This window comes from Rhinatrema bivittatum, chromosome 10 (assembly GCF_901001135.1).
Source record: "Rhinatrema bivittatum chromosome 10, aRhiBiv1.1, whole genome shotgun sequence".
Taxonomy (NCBI): domain Eukaryota; kingdom Metazoa; phylum Chordata; class Amphibia; order Gymnophiona; family Rhinatrematidae; genus Rhinatrema; species Rhinatrema bivittatum.
The window spans coordinates 86201641-86220813 of record NC_042624.1 but is presented as its reverse complement, the minus strand read 5'-3'; the positions used below and the strand labels follow the sequence as shown (position 1 = coordinate 86220813).

Sequence of the window (19173 nt, the reverse complement as noted above, 5' to 3'; positions counted from 1 at the left end):
GATAGGGTTACTTTCTGGGGAGGGAGAATTAGTGATCATTCGGACCACTTGTGCAGACAGGGTTTGCTCAAGGACCATCAGGGATTGACTTGGGGTTCTAGGACTCCTGTGAAGGAACAAGCAACACTGGAGGAATCATGAGGAGGTGGGTGAGGGAGGAAGACCAGGATAACCAGGGCAGAAAGGAAGAGGAGGAGGGCAGAGACAGAGAGAGAGGGTCCCCTTCTCTCTACCCTATTCCTCCTTACCTCAGAGATTCTCCATCCCAAGCCCTCACCATTTGCTCAACCCCCACCTATCCTTCACCTACCGGTGCTCACTGAGCACTCATTCTCTCCTAAGCAGACATACTCGCATTGGTGAGTGAAGAGCAGCTAGGGGCAAGGAAAAGGAAGAGTGTTTTCAGATAAAGGTGTCATACCTAGCACTGGCCATCCCCACTACAGTTCCACTTCCTTTTTGTCTTCATATTAAGCTCTGGAACAATGAATAGTTATAAAATGCGGCCACAGAGATAGGAGATATTAGCATAGATAACCAGATCAGGTTAATTCAGCTCTCCCACCAAAGTTTAAAAAAAAATAAATTTTTAATTAAAAGAAAAAAAAAATGTACCTGTGTCGTCACCATCACTATCTTCAAAATCTGCAGGCCGAGCTTCCATGGAATCTGCCGCCTGGCTCTGTATTTCTCACATGGATTCATGAAGTAAAACTTTAAATCTTCTCTTAAAATGTTTTCATCTCTTTTTGAATCCAGCTGAGTCATTATAGGTCTGCCAGAAAAAGGAAAGCAAGAAACAGAGAAAGTCTTGCTACAGGCAAACCTTGCAGTCCTTAGAATACAAAATATAAAATAAAGATCCCTATTTTCACATCTGTGCCCAGAATACAGTCACAAAGTTTAGGCAGGGCAGAATACAGGATTGGCACAGGAAGCCCAATGCAGATTTCATCCATAAACCTTCACTCGCTTGAATCAATGCTGCACTTTCACAGATTGTTTGCAATTGATGTGCCTCTCCTAATGAAAACACAAGTAGCAAAACTTTACTTATTTTGACTGTAAAATACAGTTTGTATTTTATGCAGTTTTCCCCTCGAAAATGTGTAAAAAATAAATAATAATAATAAATTTGCCTATGTAAACAGACATTTATGAGTAGCTAGAGGAGAAGAGAAAATGCACTAACCACTTACCTATTCTTCTAAATATTGAGAAAATATTGACAAAGTCTGGATTGTAAGAGGAGAGCCAGAACTAAAGGCACCCAAAAGATATTTTAAGGAAGGTTAGAGAAGCGATTCCAGAAGAAGATGGAAGGCTGTACACCAGTGGCGTGCGGATAGGGCCTTCAAGGGATACACTAAATCCCCGGCCCTAATTTTTTTTTTTGTTTGTTTGTTTTAGCAACACCACTGCCTCGGGTGCAGCCCTCTGGTCCTTTCACTAGGTGGAGCTGTGGGGGGGGGGACAATGGAAGCTGTCAAAGCATGCAGGGGCCAATAACAAGGAGCCAAGCAGCATGGGGGTGGAGCTAATCGGCACAGCATTTCCAGGCCTATCATCAGTAAGGTCAGCACTGGGCAGAAGGTGGGACCGTGCTTCTGTCTGAAGCAGAGCTCCCACGGGCTCTGCTGACTTCACCATGCAGAACAGAAGGCAGGGCTTCCCCTTCAGGCCATGCAAGCATAAGGCTGAGGCAAAAGAAAATGCAGCTGGCCCCTTTGAAGGCAAAAGAAAATGCAGCAGGCCCCTTTGAAGAATTGGTCTCTTGAAGAGGCTCGAGCAGAAGGTCAGGCTGCTCACTGCTGGGGAAGGCAGGGAGGGATTTCAGAGTGAGCTTGCTAGGGACTTGGGGAGAGGGAGATAAGATGTTGCAAGTGAGAGTGCAGGGGACTCTGGGAGGTTGAGAGAGAATAAGACTGCTGGGGACTCGGGGGGGGGGGGGCTGAGAGTGAGTGAAAGTGCTGGGGACTTTGGAGGGGTGGGCAAGGGATAAAGGCTTGACAGTGAGAATGCTAGGGAGCTGAGGGATTGAGAGAGAGAGAATGCAGGGGACATGCTGGGGCCTGGAGGAAGAGCTATCGCTGCTGTTTCTGTAGTAGAGGATGGGAAGTGAGAATAATTTGATGTTCTGTTATTTTGAGAAACATGCCTCTGAATATTTCTGTATGGTATATAGGAGGAAATGCATTTCTGTGTTTATTTCACTGGTGTTGCATTGCAGGCAATCTGGCTTCTTGGGGTTTCCAGGCAGTTTATCCATGTTTCTGTTTCTACATTTGTGATCACTCATTCTCTATTTGATGAGGGTCTGTCTGTGTTTTGCATGTGGGTCCGAGGTGAGGTATTCTGCTATCCTGTTTCTGTGTATCTAGAACAGTCCGATTTGTTCTGTTCTCCCACACTGCATCTCCTAGTAGGAGATTCTTGATGTAGTAGTGTGTGTGGAGCAGGGCAGTGGTTCTCAAAACATTCATGACTATTTTACCCCTTTCAAGAGATTTACATGTTTTGTGTACTCTTACGGTTACAAAAATACAAAATTCACAGCAAATATAGCCCCTTATTCTCTGGCTCCCCCCTCCACCAAAATACACACACAAACACATACATACATGCATACATGCACACCAGCAAATCACCTGGCCCCTCGCTCTCTCTCTTACCTCCTTCCCCAGGGAGGTGGAGGGGATAGGGGAAGGGAAAGTGATTAGGCCATGGTGCAGGTGGTAGAGGGAAGGGAATTCGATTATGTGGGGGCGAGAAGGCAAGGGGTAGTTGAGAAAAGAAGATGGTACCAGGGCAAGTTTACTGAATCCCCTATTGTGAATGTCACTGCATGCAACTGCTGTCCACTGGGGTTTTTATTCTAACCCAGATGTAACTGGAATATTCAAAATATCCACATGCTGCTCGGGTGGGGGGCAAGGTGGGGGCCACTATTGGTTTTCTCCTTTAAAGGCCTATTTACTGAAATATACAAATTATTGTATCATGTTCAATGCACTATTCACTGATGTAAAAGTCAGTGAACAGTGTGTTAAACATGCTTCAGTAGTAAGCGTTAAAATCCTCGTTTCCATGTGTGTTTAATGCAAAAGCTTAAGCTACATTACAGAGGTGTACTTATTTTAGCATTATTTTATTTTTAATTTATTTATTTTCCACCTTTTGGCATTTCAAGTGGATTATATTCAGGTCCTGGAGGAATTTCCCTATCCTGAGAGGACTAAGGCCTAGATTTACTAAGCTGTGATATTGGTATAATGTGTGTTAAACAGCATTTAACATGTGAAAAAAGCTGTTTATTGCGCAATATAGTCACATCCACATAAGAGAACACACAAACTTTCTCACACCTTAATCATGCAAATATATTTCTTTATTTGTGAGACCATATAATAAAACAGTCCTAGTCCCAGTGGACAGTGCCGATTCTATATGGGGATATTGGAAGAATTCAGTGTGGGAGTAGATATTCCAACGCATTAGAGAGTGCTGCTTCAATATATATTGATTTGTATTGAAAGTATTTAGTGTGGGAACATATTTTGAGGTTATTCCAATGCATTAGAGAGTGCTGCTTCTATATATATCGATTTGTTATGGGGTGATGAAGGATATTGTAGCTCCAGTAGGATCCAAATTGTATTTAGATATATGTGGGTATTGTGCAATACATTGTGTGTTATTTTAGTGTGTGAGATTGATGAGATTGAATGGTTTGGTTGTGATGGGATGTGTGAGCTAGATAGTATTTATTGTCTAGATAGGACTGTTTTATTATATGGTCTCACAAATAAAGAAATATATTTGCATGATTAAGGTGTGAGAAAGTTTGTGTGTTCTCTTATGTGAATGTGACTATATAGATAGAGAGAACCTATTGTATAGTTTACCCTCAGTGTGTATTACCTTATTGCGCAATATAGCCATATTGGATATCACTACACAATAATTATTTTAAACATTTATATACCTGCCTATAACAATTCTACAATTTTGTCCCAAAGCACATCCCTATTACAATTATCACTATCTGTACCATCACTGAGGGGCTGCTTGAGCCTGTTCTCCATCTCCTGGGTGAAAATAACCCATCTGTCACTGGACACTGTCCCCTCCAGTTCCACTCCTGTTCTGTCACTGGCGTGTGTGTGTCCCCCGTCCCCCCCGTGACTGAATCCGGGGGTGCTGGCCCTTTAAATCAAGATAGAGGACACTGGAAGCACCTGCTCCAGATTTGCCCCTTTCATGTGCACTGGAGTGCCTCCTGTTTTCCTTGATCCAGAGGTTGCCCATACCTTGCTGGCTTGATCTTACAGTAGGGATGTACTGAAGCAGTAGTATCCTGTATGGGAGTGGGAGTAACCCAGAATTGCTTCTAGGAACCCTGTAGCAAAGGGTGTATCCTTCCTTTCTTGAAGGTTTAGCTTATTTTGCTTTGTAAATGAATGCAGCAATGCCCCGGTGACTGCTCTGCAAATGTCTGCTGGTATTACTGCCCTGAAATTTGCACAGGATGCTGCCTGGGCTCTTGTGGTGTGCTCCGAGTCCCTTTGGGACTCATCTCCCTTTTACTATATAAGAAATAGCTATTGCTTCCTTGATCCATCATGCACTAGAACCTTTGGAGGCTGCTTCCCTTTTGCAGGTTACTGCAAACAGTATGAAAAGCCTGTCCAACTTTCTAAACTGATTGGTTACCTCCAGGTACCTCAAAAGTATCCGTAACCCAGGATCCATCTTATTGCCAAGGAAATCTCTTTTTCCGGACCCTGGTAAAGAAACAACTTGGTTCAAATGGAAATTTGATACTACCTATTGGTTAAAAAAAAAAAAGAGGATACTAGCTTAATCTTGACATTTTGCTTAGAGGATCCCTGCATGACAATGCTTTCAGTTCAGAGATTCTCCTTTCCTGCTGGACCTGTCTTTCTATCCACCTGCTGGAGCCAGAGGACTACAGACTACTTCCCTGCTGCACTCAATATATAGAGCGACAGAGTCAGGTCAAAGAATTTGCCCTCTGCCTCCATCTGCTGGTGGGTGGGATAAACTCACTTGTCTGCAGGACAAAGAGGAAGTTCAAATTTGTTAACAGTCATTGTCATATGGGCTGCCGCATTTTACATGAGTCACCATTTTATGAAATACTCCTGGGAAAAACAATGCATAAAGAGCAACTCGGTCGCAGAGAAAAACAGAAGGCCTAATGGGAATAGGGATGTGCATTTGTTTTTAAACAAAATAAAATAAAAAAATAAATGAAGATGTGCCTGTGTTGCATCTATAAACTAAACCAAACTCCCGCTGCCCCCACCCATAAATTCCTGAATTTCCTGAAACAAAAGTTAATAGAAAAAAACTTGAATTTATGGGTGGGGGCAGCGGGAGTTTGGTTTAGTTTATAGATGCAACACAGGCACGTCTTCATTTATTTTTTTATTTTATTTTGTTTAAAAACAAATGCACATCCCTATTCCCATTAGGCCTTCTGTTTTTCTCTGCGACCGAGTTGCTCTTTATGCATTGTTTTTCCCAGGAGTATTTCATAAAATGGTGACTCATGTAAAATGCTGCAGCCCATATGACAATGACGGTTAACAAATATATATATAAAACTACATAGAACAAAAGGCACCCTGCACCTCTTCCCTACCAAGAGATATTTTATCTCTTCCTGGGGGTCTGAACAAACTCGCCAGACACTCTTGTCCTGCTGACTTCCAGTTCCAAAATGGTACTGGCTGGTCCTGAGGCTGGTACAAAACGGCATCAGCTTCTGGGCTGACCAGCACCAATTTGGAACCAGGACCCGACAGGGCAAGAGCAACTGGAGAGCGCTACTGCCCCTTTCTCTTTGGCAAGTTTATGCAGACCCCAGAAGGGGTAAGACACTTTCCCTGGGGATATTTTTAATATTTTGCTACCAGAGGAGGTGGGGGCAGTTTATTTTTATTTTTACTTTCAAGAACCTGTACTTTGTCCAGTCAATAGGAAGTGTGGTCTCTTTTTGTCTATGCGGTTATATTTATTAGACAACTGCTGACCTATTGCTTTTTGCACTTTAGTGCATTTTAGTATAATCATATGTTAAGTCACTAATGTAATCAACATAGTTGTTAGTAATTAATATCATGGCTCTACTGCATGTGAAACTGAAGAGTGTGCTTAGAAGATAAGAGCAGGGGAGGAGAGGGCAGCTCCCCGTTTTAACTGCTCATTTCATGTCCTGAATGCATATTTTAGGATATGTGAACCCTACCTGGTAAATATGCTACCTTCTCATACACACAGACATGATTCTTACCTCCCCAACCCACTCCCAATAACCTTAACTATATTTTTGACCATTTTTGGGACAGCATTTAATTAATTTGCACTACTCTTCTATGAACTAGGAGGAGAATGAGGCCTTGTAAATACAATGAAGCCCAGAGCTGAATTTTTTTTTTTTTTTTAAGTCACAAGATCATATGACCAGTAGAGGAATCATCTTAATTGCAGTACTCCTGCAGAGTGCTAAATGCTGTATCAAGCCTACATACACTGCACCAAATATGCAGAGTACTTTAAAATTTTGCTGTGTACACACACACACACACACACACAATGTGGCCGAAGGGCCAGTAGAAACTGTAAAATTAGGTGACATTATTTAACAGACCAATCCTGAGCAAACAAATTATAGCATGCTCAATACATCTATGACTAGCTTGTACACTGATCTCTAGCACTGGATACATTTATAATACATATTTGGTATACTTATGAAATATAAAATTCTAAATGCCTTAGTCATATTAATAAAAGAAAAATGTTGTGTTAATTCAGTTATACATTTTGCATCTTGAAAACAGTTCAGTTTAAGCACTGTATATTTCAATTTTTCTAAAAATGTCCATTTTTTTGGAAAAAAAAAAAAAGTAGAATAAACCCATTGTTTTCCCCATCACTTTGAAATTTCTGGATATTTTACATCTCTAATTACATAAAAGGTAACCGATTATTACTCTGGTATTCCACAATATCCAAAAGTTGATCAAAATGAAACAATTAACATATCTGGTGAGAATAAAATGCAACTCACCTACCTACCTACCCATCTCTTCATGATTATTCAAGGTCAGACCTCTTGCTATTTACAAAATGTGCAGGGTTCTGTGTTACCAGAGGTGGATGGGCAGGTTAGAATGTTTTTAAATAAATAAAATCTCTCTAGAGGGAGTCTGACACATTAGAAGAGAGATACAAAGCCGCTTACCTGGGTAAACTGGCTGGCTGGCTGAACATTGCCTTTCCCTGCCCGGTTAACAGTACACATGAGCTTTTTAGTAGTGCACTATACTTTCAGTGGAGTTAAAGAGAAGAATTTCCAGGGGATAGGCTTAGGTCAGGTGATGAAAAACAGCTGGCATACATGGGATTCTCAAAACCGCAGGCAGGTGGTTTTAAACCTCTCCTCCACTTCTACTGCTGGCACAAACAGCAGGTGCAGAGTACACATGCCCTTTCTGCTATTTCTCCAAGAGCTACAATGCACGCAAAGTAAAATACTTTGCCATTAGGCAGCCTATTGGAAATTGCCTCTAAAAAGTATGAATGCAGAATAAACTACTGAAGAACAGACTGGAAAGCTTTCCAAAATCATTGTGTGTTGCACATCTTTTATTCCACAAGGGGAAAGATTTAAGAAATAACATCTGCTATAGCAATAAAAGAAATGAGAATAAAAGAAAAAGCAAAGTCACAAAATAGCAAAGCTAATATTTTAAGGCTTTAAAAGGCAAATATTTAATCAAATATGAAATAATCTGAATGAAAGAGATGAATCTTAATTGACAGCTGAGTGACTTAATTCTTTCTTGCTAATATTGCTGTAAGTTTAATTTTGTTATGTTTTTTAGACATGGAGATGAAAAGGGTATTTCCAGAAATGTACTCAAAGTAGAAAAGCACACCCTGGTGTGCACAGATCACAGAGGATTAGTTCTTTTGCTGATGTTTTCCTCAGATTGATTATTTCTGCCTGTCCCCCAGGAGACAGTATGCATCCTAGGGTACTGAAGGAACTCAAAAATGAAATTTCTGATCTATTAGTTAAAATTGTAACCTATCATTAAAATCATCCATTGTACCTGAAGACTGGAGGGTGGCCAATGTAACCCCAATATTTAAAAAAGGCTCCAGGAGCGATCCGGGTAAGTATTGACCAGTGAGCCCGACTTCAGTGCCGGGAAAAATAGTGGAAACTATTCTCAAGATCAAAATCGTAGAGCATATAGAAAGACATGGTTTAATGGAACACAATCAACATGGATTTACCCAAGGGAAGTCTTGCCTAACAAATCTTCATTTTTTGAAGGGGTTAATAAACATGTGGATAAAGGTGAACCAGTAGATGTAGTGTATTTGAATTTTTAGAAGGCGTTTGACAAAGTCCCTCATGAGAGGCTTCTACGAAAATTAAAAAGTCATGGGATAGGAGGTGATGTCCTTTCGTGGATTACAAACTGGTTAAAAGACAGGAAACAGAGAGTAGGATTAAATGGTCAATTTTCTCAGTGGAAAAGGGTAAACAGTGGAGTGCCTCAGGGATCTGTACTTGGATCGATGCTTTTCAATATATTTATAAATGATCTGGAAAGGAATACGACGAGTGAGGTTATCAAATTTGCAGATGATACAAAATTATTCAGAGTAGTTAAATCACAAGCAGACTGTGATACATTACAGGAGGACATTGCAAGACTGGAAGATTGGGCATCCAAATGGCAGATGAAATTTAATGTGGACAAGTGCAAGATGCTGCATTTAGGGAAAAATAACCCTTGCTGTAGTTACACGATGTTAGGTTCTATATTAGAGCTACCACCCAGGAAAAAGATCTAGGCATTATAGTAGATAATACTTTAAAATTGTCGCTCAGTGTGCTACAGCAGTCAAAAAAGCAAACAGAATGTTAGGAATTATTAGGAAGGGAATGGTTAATAAAACGGAAAACGTCATAATGCCTCTATATCGCTCCATGGTGAGACCACACCTTGAATACTGTGTACAATTCTGGTCACCGCATCTCAAACAAGATATAGTTGCGATGGAGAAGGTACAGAGAAGGGCAACCAAAATGATAAAGGGGATGGAACAGCTCCCCTATGAGGAAAGGCTGAAGAGGTTAGGGCTGTTCAGCTTGGAGAAGAGACAGGTGAGGGGGGACATGATAAAGGTCTTTAAGATCATGAGAGGTCTTGAACAAGTAGATGTGACTCTGTTATTTACACTTTCGAATAATAGAAGGACTAGGGGGGCACTCCATGAAGTTAGCAAGTAGCACATTTAGGACTAATCGGAGAAAATTCTTTTTCACTCAATGCACAATAAAGCTCTGGAATTTGTTGCCAGAGGATGTGGTTAGTGCAGTTAGTGTACCTGGGTTCATAAAAGGTTTGGATAAGTTCTTGCAGGAGAAGTCCATTAACGGCTATTAATAAAGTTTACTTGAGGAATAGCCACTGCTATTGATTGCATCAGTAGCATGGGGTCTTCTTGGTGTTTGGATAATTGCCAGGTTCTTGTGGCCTGGTTTGGCCTCTGTTGGAAACAGGATGCTGGGCTTGATGGACCCTTGGTCTGACCCAGCATGGCAATTTCTTATGTTTTTATGTACTAGATTTCCAAATCATTGCAAAATCCACCCACACACTAAATTCCCAAATTTTGCAAGAACTACTGTAAGTGAGTGGGGGGGGGGGGGGGGGGAGTTAGAATGATTGCTTTTTCTCCTCTTTTAAGCTAAGATCAAGCGTAGAGTCATGGTTCTAATTTATAAGCTCAAAATAGTCCCTTCTTGGCCAATATAGGGGTACCTGACCCCACTTAAGTACACAATAACATTAAGACGATAGCCAAAGCGGTAGATTTAAATCTTCTGTTTCAAATAATCAAATCTCACTTTGTATCAGAGGTTGCCTCGACCTTATACAGTATGGGAAAACAATATGTGCACCATTGCTTGGGTCACTGTACTGTATGAAATAGCAGTTCTGCTATACAAAGAACCCGCACCAGCAAAGATGTTGCAACCTGTCGCAATACAAAGTATGGGTGCCATGTTAGTCCATTTGCCTGGACTAAAAATTAGAGAGATAGATAGAGACACCTTTTTAGTGGGGAAAAAATGACTGGAGTCAGGTGTAGACTAACCATTTTTTGCGGCACCAGAGTAACACGGCTCTCCCTCTGAGGACTTTTTACTGGACTTACATAATACTGGACTAGTTTTGAGGGGTTTACACTCCCTTACTTAGGTCCAAACAGAATGAGTAGGTCACAGTTACAGATAACGCTGTCAGAAAATACATTACAATGGTAACGTGAAGAGAAACGAATGGGGGGGGGGGGGGGGGGGGAAGGATTGATGTGTTAAAGTGATGGAAAGACAACTACAGAAAGATGAAGTGAGCATTTAAAAACTCTGAAGAAAAAAAAAAAAGCACAGATCCCTGCAATACACCATGCTGCAAACATTGCCAACAACTTTCAGGGCCTAACCGTTACCCACATGGGAAAGACATTCAGCCTGCTCCTCCCCTTACATGTATAGAAGATTATTATGCAATGCAGAAACCGTGAAGAGGGAGACCACACTGTCAAGATGGGCTAGAAGCTGAGACAAGAATGAACTTAGACACAAAATTATACATCACAGAGAGAAACACGGCAACACCTTCATGGGAGCAACACTTACTCAGGGCCAGACCACAGTAATGACATTATGATCTGGATGCTAACATGTAAATTCAGATCAATCTAGGAACTTAAAACGTTTAAAATGTAAATGATCAAACACCCAAAAACTGTCTTAAGGGTCAAATAGAGACTCAGGACCAGGAATAATAAACTCCTCTTCTGTCACCCTCTTATCACATCAAACGCTCTCATCCCCTCTTCCCAGTAGTACTGTAATGTATTTTGTGATTCACTTGTATTTCTCGGCTGTATCATCTCTTACCTTCACTTACTCATTCTGTTTGGACCTGAGGAAGGGAATATTAGCTTTCGAAAACTGGTCAAAAAATGTATTGAGTCAGTCCAATAAAAAGATAGCTCCTTATTTTGCTTGCTAACCCTTTATCTCCGTGCAAAGTTTTCAGCGAAAGCCTGCACATTCTCCGGCTGTTCCATTCAACTCTGTCATGCCCGCATGGCCTCGACACAAGGAGCCTGCCGGGTTACCACCCAGCGCCACGTCAAGGGGGAGCAAGCGACCGTCCGCACGGCGCAAGGGAAAGCGCTTACCAAAGTGGGGCTCAAAAAGCCTCTTCGCGTGCCCCTCCGGCGGGAGACCGAGTCAGAGCCCCGCAATGCCGGAGAGCAGAGCTGGCGCAGGAACCTTTACTCCAGGGGCGGGCCGGGCACACACACTTACCTCACACAGGACTTTCTCTTGGCAAAGTCCTGCAGGGAAATGTCCATGCGGCCGGGAGGGAGGCGCCGTGTTTGCACAGAGAGTCGGGGAGGGCAGGACCCGAGGGCGCAGCCTGAGCGGCGCTGGCTGGGAGGAGGGGGGAACTGCCGCCACGCGCTCGCGCGCGCTCTCTCTCACCGCCTTGCCCTAAAGGGGGTTCCCCCGGGCTACCTCGCGGCTCATGAGAGACTACGACATTAACCAGTTGATTTGACTGGGTTACAGGACCCTCGGAGATGCATGGACTCCACGTTTCTTCTGTTTATACAGCAGAGCTATCTAGGGGCCGGGTACGCACGAATAGGGGTAATGGGGCCTCCCCCGACATCGGCTCTCGGGGCCAAAACCTTGGTGCGCCTAGGGAAAGACAGCGGCTGCCCAAGCTGAGAAATTAAATACGAGCACCGCCAACCTGCGCACGCTGGCCGGCCCCGCCCCTTGCGTGGGTTTCCATGGTAACAGGAAGCCCATGCGGGAGGAGAGGGCGGAGTCCCCGCAGGTCGTCGGATGGTGCCGTGAATTTCCTATGGTGGTTTTGGAGCAACCCTGAAAATTGTACCGTACTAGAGCTGCTATGGGAGGACGGGAGAGGTGCTGAGCACAGGGGAGGTGTGGAAGAGAGAGAAAATATATGCCTGGGAAGCCGGTTGAAGGTAGCAGGGAGAGAGGGGAAATTGTTGGGAACAGGCTGGGAATGATACTGAGCAGTGAGTTTCAGGGGAAGGTGGGATGTTGTGCTGTGCTGCTGACTTTAGAACTGGTGTAATAAGGTGCACTCAGGAGAGCTTACAGTCTAACTCATATTTGTGTGCAAACTTTATCAGAGTAATGCAGAAGGGATTGTATCCATAAATCTTCTCTTCCTCTTCCTCTCCTTTTTAAATATTTTTAACATGATGGTGATCAGGCCCTGCGCACCTGGTTATAGAGAAGGTGTCGATTCCCGGACATTGGACTTGCTGACCCTTAAAACCCTGCTCACCTCTTTACTTTGTTTTCTGACTTACAAGCCATCCATAGCAGAAGTAGGGTGTTGTGCTGGAGGTGGACCCTTGGCCTGGTGCAGGATTGGTATGGCCCTCTGAGGGATCCCAGAGGGCACCTGCCGCCAGGAGGCGGAGCACACAAGGAGACAGAGGATAACAGGAGCTTCACCAATAACGGCCCACGCGCCTAGGGGCCGACTGCGGGAAGGCGTGGCACGGTCCTCTCTGCGCCGCGAGGAACTCTGAGCACCGGAGCAAGAGGGAACCAGGTCTGGAGTGGAGGAGGCCGAGGAACTGGGAGCCAGAGGACGCAGACGGCTAGCAGCGAGCGCGGGAGAGACCGGTGGAGCAGTCGAGGCTGTGTCTGGAAGGTGAGCAGGACCAGTCGCAGCCCTAGCGCGGCCGGGGCACGCAACAGTGGGGACCCCAGTGCGAGCTTGCTCACTGAGAAATCCTAGAACGCCCAAGCCCCGCCCATGATCCCCTTTTGTAAAAAAAAATGTTTGTGCGTGTGCTGGGAGATATGCGCGTATGTGCGTGCTTTGTAAAGTCCACACGGTGCGCGCCAGCCCGACTTCTCCGTGTATCTCCCAGCTTTAGCACGCATCGGGCTTTTAAAATTCCCCCTTTGATTTTCCAGTCTTCCTCTTGCTTCTTCCGTTTTTCTCTTGAAGTCTGTGTGCCTCTATCTACTGTCTGTCTCCCCCATTTTTCTAGTCCTCCAGCCCAGCTTCAGCTCTCTTTTCCCTCTCCCCATTAACCCCAGCCTCTTTCCTTCCTTTCCTCTCCTCTTTGGCTTCCTTACTACACCTCATTCTCTTTCTGCTTTTCTCCTACTTCCTTATCATTTCCTCCTTTCCTTTCCTCTTTCCCCTTGCTGCTTCCTTCCCTCTGCTGTTTCCTGCATTCCACTCTTTCCTTCCTTCCCCTCTTATGCTGTTTCCTTCTCTCTCCTCTCATCTATGATGTTTTCTCCCCAAATACCCTTTCTTTAACCTTTGACTAATGACCCTCATGGGGGGTTTTTGGGTTGGATTTTGAACCTTTATTGTCCATTTATAGGAAAATAACCTTGCACTGAAAGCAGTCTTCTAATAAAACCGTTTCTGTGGGTTTGGGATGCCCATCCCCAGGCACACTGGAGTAATGTTACGCTCTTCTGCCATTCTACCTATCGTCTGTTCCAGTAAGAACTGCGGTGAAGTCATCAAATTAAGATTCAGTCTCATTTTCGAAATTTAAAAACATTTAAAACATTTCTGCATAGGTATCCAGTTGGTCGAAGCTATGCAGTGATTTGCAAGATGTCAGACAGTGGTCAGACGTTATGAGGAAGGCAATAATGTCAATAAAACTGAAGTATTTAAGTGCTTGGATTTCTTAATTTATATGATCATGAAATCAACAGGCATATTCGCCTTCCAAACTTCTGCAGCAGTGACCAATGTTAAGGTCAGTAGGAGACAGGAAAAAGCTTTTGCAGTGATTCTCAGTTCATCTGCTCTAAGTGCAATCCACTCTCTAAAAAAATTCATATATATCAGAAAAGTCTCCTTCAGACTATCAGTAAAAGTCATTCATCGCAAAGATTAAAAAAAAAATAAATATATATATATATATATATATATATATTTACAAATTACACTGTATACAATTTTCCAGATATGCTACACCAGCAAACTATTCTGTTCAATAAATGATGCAACAAGTTTTCCAAATTCCCCCTTGCTTTTAATTGCAATTCCAGCAACAATTCCTAAAACAGCATGAAAGAACAGTGTGAAGCTGAGAAAAATACAACCTGGGAAGAGGCGACTCTCCCTCTTCATCTATAACTAAAGACCAGATCATTGCAAAATAAAAAATAAAATAAATAAATACGTTACATTTAAGACATGAAGGGGTCTGTTTACCAAATGTTTTCTCCTATTTTGTGTCTGAGAAATTGCTAAGCAAATGGGGCCCCAAATTGTAAAATCATCCTTAAAACAGAGCTTTGAGTCCGGTGTTCTCCATTTCTTGAGACTTTAGTGTTCAGTTCACATGATCTTCTTCAAGGCATCGTGCAGTCTTGTAAGTCTTCCTTGTTTATAACCTTCAAGCAAAATGGAAAATTTACTGGCAGCAATAATGTATGAGAAGCAAGAGTTTTTAGTAGGATGAGACAAACACTAGGTCTACTCATTCAGGACTCCTAAACTTTCTGAGAAACCCCATGTGCAAGCCAAAACACATAATGGGAAAACAGTAATGCATTATAATACTCAAAGGCGGCAAGATTCAGTATTGAAAAATACAGAAGCAACTGAAAAGAACCTTCCCTGTGCATGGTAGTAGTATTACAGAGCACAAATATGTTTGAATAATTATGAGAGAAACTAAAGTTAGGGTCTGATTAATTAAGGCTTTTCTTCCATTCTGTGTATATAGGAAAATGCCTTGATGAATCAGGCCAAAGTGTAGGATGTACATGTAGTAGTAGGGGTATAGGATTTTATCATGCCATCCATCTCCATACTGTATAAACCGACTTGAGCGAAGAAATGCCATAGATTTAAAGATAAATTGCAATACAATTAAAATTCATGCTAGTTACAAATTCTTATACGCAGTTTGAAACATTGTGAATATGCACAATTCCTGACTAGAGGTCACTATCCCAAGTTAAATTTTAAAATGCCATCTCCATTCACCAGCACGCAGTTGGGCTGGTTCCTCAATCAAGTATCATTCTATGTAAAAAAAACAAAACCAGGGGATTATGATGCAGTAAAGCTATCACTCCTTCCAGATTAGCATACAATCTGGTTTTTCAGGTTTTTGGTTCTCCCATACCCAAGAGTTATGATAAGCTATCTGAAATACAGCACTGGCCACTGACCTCCCTACAGGAGGGGAACATCAATAAGATGATATTTCTTGTCCCTCACACCTTCAGTAATTCAGTACTGCATTAGAGCGACACAGTTGGACTCCCAGATTTGGCTACAATGCTCCCTTAAGCTTATTAAAACAGAATTTAGAAACCTCTTGCTGGTACAAACGTACATTTTCTACAGTATAAATTGCCCATACATACTATTTGCAACAGCAGAAAACCGAACTTGGCTCCTCCTCCTCCTCTTCCAATCTGTATCTGCCAGAGTTTGGGAGATCCTCGCACTGTGATATAAATGCATGAAGCTCTGACTCCGGGAAACCATCTTGTTGGTAATGCTAAAGAATTAGATATGAGTTACAATATGTATGGTCCATTTCTGAGGCTGTGTTGGCATACACACCAAATCTGAAAGGTTAGTAGAGACCAAAAACTGTTTGTTCCATTCCTTTGGCATTTTAGTCCTGTGGTGGGGCCGTGACAAAATATTGTGACTCTAAAGCCCAGGGGTGGACGAGCACAATCCTCAAGAGCCACAAAAAGCTCTTTTTTTTTTTTTTCAGAATATCCAAATTAATAGTCATAAAATATTTGCAGCTGCTTGTGAACACAGGTAATCTGCATATGTTGGTCATCCTGAAACCCAGGGTTTGTGGCTTTCGAGACCAGCGCTGTTCACACTTGACACAAGTCAGTCAAATCAGGTCCATTAGGTGGATGCATAGGGCAGCTGGAGTTACTAGATCAAGTCCAGAAAATAATGCAAACATTTTAAAAGCTTGTCATTGTATGTCTCCCTGATAAGAACTGGATTAAAACATAATAAGGAGAGGCCTCAAAGTGCAGGAGACAAAATGAAACTATTTACTGTCTACTAATGCAATTTCATACAAAAAGCTTCGTAAGTCTATAAAACTTTTCTTAGGAAATAAAAATCAGTCAAGTAAAATTTTGCCTTTGAAAGCCACAGGAAACTGTAATACTCAAACAAATAGCAAACAGAGGGCCAGATTCATTAAGGCTTTTCTCCCATTTTGTGTCTATAGGAAAAACCCTTGGTGAATCAGGTCCTAAGGTAGTGGTTTCTCCTCTCAAGAGGAGCCCCTTCATGGATAGGAAGGAGAGGATCAGCTCATTGTGAGTTTCTTCCAGTCGTTTTGCCATCAGACCAGCAGAAGTCTCCTCCAAGGTCTCCTTCCTCATCATCGGGTCCTGGCCAGGAGTCTCACAGTGATCTAATGAATGAACTATAGGTTGGCTTACAGATTACAAACTCTGTCAAGGTTCATCATGTGAGAGCCATAGCAACTTCAGTGGCTCATTTCACAACCACTTCCATTGAAGACATATGCAACGCTGCATCTGTTCACACCTTCATGTCCCACTACTGTCTGAACAACATGTCCCGAAGAGACAGAAACTTTGGAAAGCAGTGCTGCACAGCCTGTTCACCCAGTAGTCTACATTTTACCTGGTGGGACCAGGTTGTCTTTTAAATGCTCAACAATGCAAATCTCAACTTCCGACTCCCCATTCATCATGGCTGAAAAATGCCTGCTTGTTGACAGAGAATGCAAGTGTGCTAACCTGTAAACAGGGTTCTTCGTAGATAGCAGAATGAATCCTTAATACCCATCCACCTCCCCAGAGAATTTACTATCTTGCTAAAACTTAAGCTCTGGAAAAGACTGAGGCTCACAAGGCAGCATGTGCATACAGGAACTCCTGTGCAGGCTCAGTAAGACTTTTACCGAGCACCGAGGACTGGGTCCATGTTGGCACCATCGGATGATGTCACCCACACATTATGGCTGATTCATCCTGCTGTCTATGGAGAACCCTGTTTACAGGTAAGCAACTTGCTATCTTTTTACAAAAAATGTAAAACTTGGGCCTATATTTTCTAAAACACCGCGGCGGCGTGAATCGAGCGGGATGGGGGGCAGGCCTGTGAAAGCCGGCAGCAATCGCACTTCTGTGGTGCAATCACTGCCGGCTTTCATACCCAATAGTGCCATCATAAAAGGTGGTGCTATTGGACGCGAAATGGGTAGCAAAAAGGCTCCTTACCTTTTCGCCATCCACGCTGTCTTCACAGCGAAACGTCCCTTTTCGCGTGCGCTAGCTTTAAAAAATGACCCCCTCAGTTATTTAAGTTACATTGTTCATAATATCTGCTTTTGGATGCCATTTTGGCCTTATTTACTTATTTAATTGGGCTTTCAGGATTTTTAACAGCCTTCCTTGATTAAATGATAACTTTGTTTCAATTAATTACAAATTGTTCTATTCTTATTCAGTTCAACTTTAACACTAAGTATGCCGATTACAGAGCTTGACTTTATTAATGCATCTCAAGTTATATTGAGTTTTGGCATAGTGTTAAAGTACTTTTAGACTGCGCATAGAATAAAGAGCCTTATAAAAATTATAGTGGTCGGATCATAATTTTAATTTCTATTCATGATCCAGTTTTGTTTCAGCTCTGTTTTTGATTCCAATTGCTTCTAATTTGATGTGTAGGTCAAGACTTTAAGAGGCAGGACGGTTATTTAAATGGCAATGCATCCCTCTGGGGCAGCGGTTCTCAACCGGTGCGTCGCGACACACTAGTGTGTCGCCAAGCACCGGCAGGTGTGTCGCGTGGCTCCCGGTCCCTCCCGCTGCTCGTTCTTCCCTGCTGCCGTTGCCGCCGGGCTATCAGCACGTTCAAGCCCAGCGGGAACGGCAGCGGTGCAAAAAAAAAAAAAAAGCTGTGGCATCCGCGGCTGGCCTTTTCTTCTTCCCGCGCCTGCATTCCCCCCCCCCCCCCCCCCCCCCCCCGGACCTGGAACAGGAAGTGGTGCGCAGGAAGAAGAAAGGCCGTGCCGCAAGAGAACCCACGCCTCGCGCGCCATCACAGCACACATGGGGAAGCGCTGCTGCGGCCGTATGGCCAACCGGTCTTCCTGTTCGGGGGGAGGGGAGTGGAAGCGCCGCGTGCAGCTTCCGCTTCCTCCCCCCAATGCAGGAAGATCAGCTGCCTCTCCTGCTGCCACCCGTTCTCCTGCTATCTTCGGGCGTTGGGCCGTATGGTCCGTCGATCTTCCTGCTTGGGGTGGGGGAGCGGAAGCGTCGCGCACAGCTTCCGCTTTCTCCCCCAAAGCAGGAAGATCAGCTGCCTCTCCTGCTGCCACCGGCCTCCTGCTATCTTCGGGCGTCGGGCCGTATGGTCCGCCGATCTTCCTGCTTGGGGGGGGGGGGAGGGAGGAAGCGGACGTTGTGCGCTGCGCTTCCGCTACCCCCCCCCCCCGACAGGAAGTTCGGACGCCCGAAGATAGCAGGAGTCCGGTGGCAGCAGGAGAGGCAGCTGATCTTCCTGCTCTGGGGGAGAAAGCGGAAGGGAAAGGAGAGAGCAGCATGAGCCTCCCGCGATCGATGGAATTCTTCCTTCTTGGCCTGCGGGGGCTGGAGGAGCAGCTACCGTTTGTGCTGGGGGGAGAGGAAGTGAGTGACAGAAAGAGAGAGAAGCAGCCAGCCAGCCTGTGTGTAAGTGAGAGAATGTGTGTGATTGAGAGCCTGTGTGTAAGTGAGAGAATGTATTTGATCGAGAGTATGTGGGTGATTGAGAGAAACTGGTCAGAGAGCTGATGTATGTGTATATGTGAGAGACAATGAAAGTGACTGCTCAAGGAGATGACTGATGTGTATGTGAGAGTGTGAGACAGTCAGGGATGTATGTGTGTGAGAGAGAGAGAGAGAAAAAGCATGGAAGTGAGAAATCTGGGTATGTGAGAAAGCATGGGAGTAAGAAGCCTGGTGTTGTGGGGGTGTATGTGAAAGAAAGCATGGGA

General features: G+C 43.6%; 2 protein-coding genes across 5 annotated transcripts in view; both read right to left on the bottom strand.

Annotated features, from left to right (window-relative positions):
* The window catches only part of MCOLN2 (mucolipin 2), a 76621-nt gene extending 64762 nt beyond the window's left edge, over window positions 1-11859 (bottom strand). The window contains exons 1-2 of one of the 4 annotated variants that reach the window (XM_029618283.1): window positions 11438-11859; window positions 616-775 (exon numbers count right to left, since the gene is read on the bottom strand). In XM_029618283.1, the coding sequence (XP_029474143.1) occupies window positions 616-775; window positions 11438-11484 (207 nt within the window). In that variant the 5' untranslated portion in view covers window positions 11485-11859. Of the gene's footprint in view, window positions 1-615; window positions 776-7273; window positions 7408-11020; window positions 11259-11307 lie in introns of those variants that run through there. The other 3 variants (XM_029618285.1, XM_029618286.1, XM_029618284.1) reach the window with 3 other exon arrangements.
* Window positions 11860-14171: 2312 nt separating this feature from the next.
* The window catches only part of MCOLN3 (mucolipin 3), a 43735-nt gene continuing 38733 nt past the window's right edge, over window positions 14172-19173 (bottom strand). Inside the window, exons 13-14 of the mRNA XM_029618380.1 lie at window positions 15542-15678; window positions 14172-14557 (exon numbers count right to left, since the gene is read on the bottom strand). Coding sequence (XP_029474240.1) covers window position 14557; window positions 15542-15678 — 138 coding nt within the window. The 3' untranslated portion in view covers window positions 14172-14556. The remainder of the gene's footprint in view (window positions 14558-15541; window positions 15679-19173) is intronic.